This window comes from Phaethon lepturus, unplaced genomic scaffold (genome assembly GCF_000687285.1).
Source record: "Phaethon lepturus isolate BGI_N335 unplaced genomic scaffold, ASM68728v1 scaffold21649, whole genome shotgun sequence".
Taxonomy (NCBI): domain Eukaryota; kingdom Metazoa; phylum Chordata; class Aves; order Phaethontiformes; family Phaethontidae; genus Phaethon; species Phaethon lepturus.
Window position 1 is genome coordinate 9844 of NW_010561563.1, and position 7538 is coordinate 17381.

At 46.4% G+C, this 7538-nt stretch overlaps 1 protein-coding gene across 1 annotated transcript; it reads left to right on the forward strand.

The window, feature by feature from the left end:
- Nucleotides 1-212: 212 nt before the first annotated feature.
- LOC104626189 (lipase member M-like) lies at nucleotides 213-6496 on the forward strand. The gene is made up of 9 exons (XM_010294047.1): nucleotides 213-293; nucleotides 839-1004; nucleotides 2414-2612; nucleotides 2871-2980; nucleotides 3393-3529; nucleotides 3657-3800; nucleotides 5010-5081; nucleotides 5817-5882; nucleotides 6263-6496. Exons 1-9 carry the CDS (start codon nucleotides 213-215, stop codon nucleotides 6494-6496), a joined length of 1209 nt encoding a protein of 402 aa, XP_010292349.1.
- The last annotated feature ends 1042 nt before the right edge of the window (nucleotides 6497-7538 follow it).

Genomic DNA, 7538 nt, shown 5'->3' on the forward strand with positions numbered 1-7538 from the left:
ATTTGGACTCAAGATAAGCCAAATGCCATTTTTAGAACAAATTAGAGGATTTCAAATTTAAATTTACTTCACCCATTGCGTGGTCAGTTTGATATACTAACAGAAGTATAGTGCACACCAAGTGAAGTGCGTGCAGTCCCTGGCTTCTGTGTCAGTACCGTCAATGTCTCTCTCTTGCTCATCATGTTGACAATGTTTTGCAGAGCACCACGATGTGGCTGTTCGTAACCATTGCTTATTTAATGTGCATCAGTGAAAAGTCAGATGCGAGCCCCGAGGTGTCCATGGATGTTGTAAGTCCTGAATTCTATCCCTTATTTTCCTGCTTGGGCATGCAAACTACCTATGCTGCCATAGTCTGGGCAGGACCCATGGTCTCTGCGTGTGTATCATCACCAGGGTTTGGTACCAGGGTTTTATTAGAGCTTTTGTCTCTGTGTGCTTATGTACATAGAGATTTATGGCAGACATTTATGGGGGAGTTCAGTCTAAGTCAACAGGCTTGGTCAACGCAGCTGCCTTGGGCTTGGAACTTCACTGTCATTGCTGCCCCGATCTTCACAAACGTTGATTGCAACATGAAAAGCAACAATGGGTCTCTCTTTACCAGACATGCTCAGGGAGTGAGGGAAACTCACACCTGCCAAAAATTTTAGCTGAAGTCATGACATCACTGCAGCGTTGGTGGAAGGGATAGTGGGAGGTCCCTACTCCACCCTGGCACTGACAGCAGGAGTCACCACCACCAGCTCAGGGCCCAGCCAAGTCCTGACACCCTCCAGGACAGAGATCCCCACCTCCCTGGGGACCATCACATGCTGTCCCTCCCTTCCCACAGGGTGAAATTGTCCGCTACCATGGGTACCCCTACGAGGAGCATGAAGTAGTGACAGATGATGGCTATTACCTCACCGTACAGAGGATTCCTCACGGCAGAGACAACCCAGGAAGCATGAGCACCTCCCATGAAGCAGAGGCACAGGGCTCCAGCATGTTCTGTCCCTGTAAGTGCCACAAGAAGGTCTGCCTGGTCCAGGGACCCTGAGAGCTTTGCTGGGCTGGAGTAGGCCATGGTCAGGGTTGCCTCATCATGGGCTGGGTCCTCAAGGAGACAACTTTCCCTGTAGGATTAGCCTTGGGAGCAGAAGAAATGCAGGTGCCCACCACGCCAACCTTCATGTTCTGAGAGGATCTGCTCCAAAGAGGAAGGAAAAGATAAGGACAATGAAATTGTCCTTATGAAATGGACAAAATGAAAAGGACAGAGAAATCTTGCCCCAGGTTTTACCCCAGCTCAAAGCCAATGAGTAGAGCAGCAAAAAGCCATTTGTCAGCCAAAAAAACTCCCACATGTCCAATCCAATGTCATCTCATGATTTCGGCTCCTTTCTGTTCTTCACTTGCATCACTGTTTCCAACTGGAGGGGGTGATGTCCCATTCTTGGCAAGGTGTCCCTCTCCTGGGAAGCAGGAGGACTGGCGTATGAACATGGCAAGTAAGTGTTAAAAGCCAGATTTCCATTCAGAACACTTTATCCTCCGCTGTCCAGTCTGGAAATGTGAGTTTTATATTGAAAGTCTAAAAACCAACAGAAAAAAGAGGACACAAAAGGAAAAAAAAAAAAAGAAAAAAAAAAAGAAAGAAAAGTCACTTTTATTTCAACTTTTTCATGCTGCAACATATGGTCGCCCTACCGTATGAATTCAGATATCCTTGTAATGACCCTTTTATGGCTGTGAACTCGGACCTGCTCTGAGCAGGGGATAGGAGCAGAGACCTCCAGAGGTCCTTTCCACACTAAATCTTCCATAATCTCTCTTCCCCTCTCTTCCTACAGCACTTCCTTCAGGTTTCCTGGTCCTTTGTAAAAAAGATTTTAAGTTTGTTCTGGGGAGCTGAGACTTGCCCATAGGCTTAAAGTGGGAAGAAATGGCTGGAGGAGATGCTCTTGACCCTTCCAGTACCTGTGTCTTTGCAATGGAGCATCATAGTGTCACTGTGCCATAGGAAGTAGTTAGATTCCACTGGGTTTTCAGTGTCTCCTGGTCAGACCCAGAGTGCCTAAGCCAAACAAAAGGCACTGTGAAGAGGGTGGTCACCATGCAAAGGGCACAGTCAGTGTCCAGACAGATATTGAACTTGGTCTTTTTCTTCCTGGAAGCATGATTTACCAAGATCAATTCAGTGTGGAGTCCAACCTTATTTTTCAGCTTCACAATATCTATTTTCTCTGTCCTGGGATAACCAAAGAGCCTACTTCAAAAGCACCTCTTCAAAGAGGCTGAGGGCATAGGTGACATTCTCCCTGCACTGGAATCAATTCCCCAGGGGGTTGTTGCCAAAGCAATACCTGGATGTGAACAGTCAATTTTGCTAGTGGTCAGAGAAAATGATCCCCCCTTCTTTCTTCAGCTCCAAAGCCTGCTGTCCTCCTGCAGCATGGCCTGGTGTTGGAGGGAAGCAACTGGGTTACCAACTTACCCAACAGCAGTCTGGGCTTCATCCTCGCTGATGCTGGCTACGACGTCTGGATTGGCAACAGCCGGGGGAACAGCTGGTCACGAAAGCACAAAGAGTTTGAGTTTCACCACCAGAAATACTCAGCTTACAGGTATTTTCTGTGAAACTGAAGGGTGGGCAGGTACCTGGTACCCTCAGCAGCGTCCGTAGGCTGGGGGAGCAGCACCGCTGACAGTCGCACCATCTGCCAGTGGGCATAAACCGACCCCACCAAGACATCATAGGGGTGCCCATACCTGCCAGAGCCCTTGCCCACTCCCCAAATAGTCATGGCACTACTTGCCATGTCCTGCCCATCGCTCTCAAGGTCAGCAATAGTAATTTTGTCATGTTCCTACCTCTGTTGCAGCTTTCATGAGATGGCCATGTATGACCTTCCAGCAACGATCAACTATATTCTGCAGAAAACTGGACAGGAGCAGTTATACTACGTGGCTTACTCTCAAGGCACCACCACAGGTACTCAGCAGGAGATCAGACCACTGTCAGAGTTACGTTAGCTGTGCACCCCCGGTTTGCGAGTGTTCTCCTGAGAGCCTGGACAGGGAGGGTAAATGTCTGGGTACGTCCAAACAACAAAGGGAAGAGAGCAGGTAAAAATCCCCATTTGCTTTAGCAGAACAGTTTTGAGCAGCAACAGCCCAAAAATGGTTGCAATGATGGCTTTTGGTGCACTCCACTGCAGCCAGAGCCCCAAGAGTGCTTGCGGAAGCTGCAGCTGGGCTGAGCAGTCAAGCTGAGAGCTGAAATGCTCAGTCACCAACCTGCTAGAACCACCTCTGAGGGTCTTTCCAATGGGCACACCTGCCTAGGAGCCAATAATTCCTTCAGAAATAACAGGGCAGGGTTTGCTTCCTTCTGCCTTCCACAGGTTTCATTGCGTTTTCATCCATTCCTGAGCTGGATCGTAAAATCAAGATGTTTTTCGCCTTGGCTCCTATCACGACAAATTCAAATATGAAGTCACCCTTGGTAAGGGTGTTTGACCTTCCTGAGGGGCTGGTTAAGGTATGTCCTCATGACACGTTTGTCTGGTGTGAAGGGTAAGGAGGGAATGGGAAGGTCTCATCACCTGAGACATGCAGTGCTTGTACATCACTTCCATTCCGCTAATCAATGCCTTTGACTTTCACAGCTCATTTTAGGACACACAGTGGTCTTCGATAAGGGTGAGATCTTGCAGCAAATGATTTCCAGCCTATGCAGCTACCCCATCTTTAAAAGCTTTTGCTCCTTGGTCCTTTACTTGCCTGGTGGGTTTACCAACAGCTTAAATGTGGTATGTACACTCAAGCTTACCTTTTAAGTGATCCACTTTCTCATTGTTTGAGCCTGAGTTGTCAACCAGCTGCCTTCACCTGGCCTTTTGCATCTTCAATTCCTCGAAAAATCTGGCCATTGCGTCAGCATTTTGCAATCTGGCCGTTGTGATGCTCTTGCAGTGGCACCAGGGGGAAGCCCAGAGTGCACACAGGGTCATGTGCCCACCAGGCATGTCGTCTCCCCAGTGGGGATGATGCTTCAAGGGGAGAGCGCAGAAGTTCATTCAGAGCTCTGGGGGGTCGCAGAGTTTCTCTTTTACTAAGTTGTTTGTATTTTCACATGTGTTTTAATGACAAAACAAGTTCTTATGGAACAGACTCCACTGCAATTCACTGATAGGAGAGGTGGGCCCTCAGACTCTTCAGTCTACCATCCCTCAGAACATATTTATCCCCAAATCAGAGCCCTTCCCTGTGATACACTGCACTGAATACCAGGCTATAGAAAAATTCAGGCTGGAGGCACCAGGGTGGGGGTCTCTGGCCTGACCCGGCTCCCTCCAGGGCTGATACTACAGCTACAGCAGATTGCTTAGGGACATGTCCAGGTGAGTTGGGTGGTCCCAGAGGTTCCCTGCTTGCATGGGGAAGGGCGGCTTCTTTGGGGCCAGCTGAGATTTCAAGGTCCAGATCCTGCCACAAACTGCTTATGTGAGTAAAATTAGAGACAGGTCCGCATAGAGTACCAAGCAACAACAGCTTGATCATGGATGGACTCAGAGCTGGGCCAGTGTTTCTCAAGGGAAGTGTTGGTGTAATTTCTTAATATTCCAAGGGGGCAACTCATTAGAAACAACGTGTAGAGCTACTGTGATGAGTTGCACATTGTCTTTGCAAAAGGATCCTGAGCACAAGATATGGAGTTTTACTTTGGTTTGAAAACCACATAGACTCATAACATGACCCAGCATCCCATGAGAACTGCTCAGCTTACTGAAGGGAGCTCTACAGCACCCTTCATGCTGCTGTCTGCCATCCGTGTTCACACAGTATGTGGTTGAGCTGTGCCTTCACAGAGCTAAGATGAAGCAGTTTGTGCAAATGCAAGCTCCAGCTAGTTTGTGTGAGGGGAAGACTTGTTGTGTGGCTACTGAACAGGATCAGTTTTATTTCTAATGGGATTTCCGTCCATGCAAAGAACAAATGTCTCCAATGGTTTCTTGCAGAGCCGCATAGATGTCTACCTGTCCCGCTACCCTGATTCAACATCCCTAAAAACCATGTTACACTGGCGTCAGGTAATATTTCCTGCTGCAGAATAAAGGCCCATGTTCTCCTCTCTCAGCTGCCGAGGACCTCTTCTCAGTGCTTGGGCATAATCCTCCATTGCTATTGCTGCAGAGCTATATTAGAGGCAAAGGGGAAAATTGACATGAAACGTTGGTGCAGATGCAGTTCTTCTGTCCACGACTTTCAACAAAAGATGACCAAGAGTCTTTGGAGGTGGTAGGAGATGGACATGGAAGCAAAACCTGGTAATAAATCAGCACAGGAGATGCTAGAGTAAAGGTTAAGAGCTGAGGGTTGGTAGAGACAACTAATCATGCAACAACTAATCATTGAAAACGTGCACAGACTCATATCCTTCTGTTGTAGACATTGACCATGACAGACAAAGGAAACTTGCCCAAAGGTCTGATTCCTGTCTTCTTTGAGGCTAGCTCTTGGTTGTATGCTAGGTGGACTATGGGTTTCTGTGGCCTCAGCCTCCAGACACCTACACTTTGCAGTTTGCCAGCCACCCAAGAGAGGAGGGATGAAAGATGTGAGCAATGCCAGGCAATCTTGCAGGCCTTGCCAAGATCTTCCGGGGGGCTGGCTCTCTTCCCAAAAGACAATATCACACATAACAAATGGCACCCTTGAGCCTTGGTGGCAGGAAGGAGCAGTGTGGTTCCCCGGTCACCTCTTTTATCTTTCTTATGGTCCTCCACAATGCATGGATAATAAACACAGGTCTCCTCCTTTTCCAGCTCTATCAAACAGGGGAATTCAAACATTATGATTATGGCAGTGACAACATGCTTCATTACAACCAGGTAAGAGAAATCCATTCTCACTTGTCAGTTTTAAAAGAGAAAAAAAAAAAAGAAAAAAGAAAATTACAATGACAGTGAAAATACTGCAGTGGCTGAGACTGAATTTTATGGGATTTATTGAATTTGCTTTATATGATCAAACAGATTTGTAAACTTTCTTTCACAAAAGAGGTTTGTGATATCATTCAGTGATGACTTTTTGACCCTCTGGTGAAAAGCGTAGGAGCACAAGGCATAATCAGGATCTCTGGTGACAGATTCTGTACTGCCTCTCAGGGTAAGGGAGAAATTCCAAGCAGTAATCAGGAATACTTTGATTTTTTTATTTGCTTATGACCTCCCAGTCTTTCCTTCCTCAAGCCACACTATTTGTCTTCCAGACCACACCTCCCTTCTATGAGCTGGAAAATATGAAAGCACCTCTTGCCGTGTGGTATGGTGGCAGGGATTGGATTTCAGCCCCTGAAGATGTAAACATCACACTGCCTCGTATAACCAACATAGCATACAAAAAGTATATTCCTGAATTTGTCCACTTTGATTTCCTCTGGGGTATGCAAGTGTACGAACAAGTATACAAAGAAATTCTTGAACTGATGAAAAAGACTGCGTAGAGCAGACCAGTGGCAGTAATTGTTGGTTTCTTGTTTGTCTTCTGGGGTTTCTTTTATTTGGAAAAAAAAAAAAAGTGAAGAAAAAAGAGGGGGAAAAGGCTCATTAAATTGCTATGCTTGGTTTGGATTGATATTACTCTGGCAAGTGAGGAAAACAGGCCAATCCAATGGTCGGGGAAGCACATAGGATTTAGGTTAAATATGTTGAGGTCCTTGCAGAAGTTGGGCATGGCCTTGGACCCTGAGTCTCCCAGGTGCCTCACTCACGTGGGTTTCCACCAACAACCAATTTCAGTGGAGTTTGGCTCCTGGCTGCTGTTGTGGGCTCTGGCTTCCCTACGCTTGGGTTCCCAGCTGCAAATGCCTGGACATCAGCTCAGCTCCCTCCTGCACACTGGTGTTTCACAAGAGTAGGTGTACTCAGATGGGACCATGTGGTGGGTCGAGCGATGAATCATGCCGGTGTAGGTTTATCCACCTTCTGGTGACTCTTCCATACCAAGAATCCTGACATCCTGACCTTCATTGCTTTACTTTACATTCAGAAGGAGCTAGAAACCTTCTGCCTGGTAACAATGAAAAGAGCTTGTGTGTTGGTTTTTTTCCATGAGAACTGTCCATTTCACTAACATAGAGAACATCTTTCTCAAATTCATGCTTATCAGACAACACTAGTCTTGCTTGTACACAAAAGGGTTTTCAATAAGTTCTACCAGGAAATGCCATTTTGCATCAATTTTAAGCAATATTCCCAAGGCACAAACCAGGCTGGAAAGGTCAACTTTTGCCGACTCTCAGGAAACGCTTTTGTTTTCCTTATGTGGGAGAGAGAAGAAGAGTCTGGGGGAAGCCAGTAATGAGTCTAACTCTGTATCCAGTTTCTGGGTTACACTTCTTAATAATATATTGATTAAGAGAGGAACTATGAATTTGCTTGTTTGTGTAACTACATTGTTAAAATATGTCTAGGAGTAAGCAGGGCAAAGGATAAGACCCTCCTTCCACAAAGATCTACTACTACTACTACTACTACTAATAATAA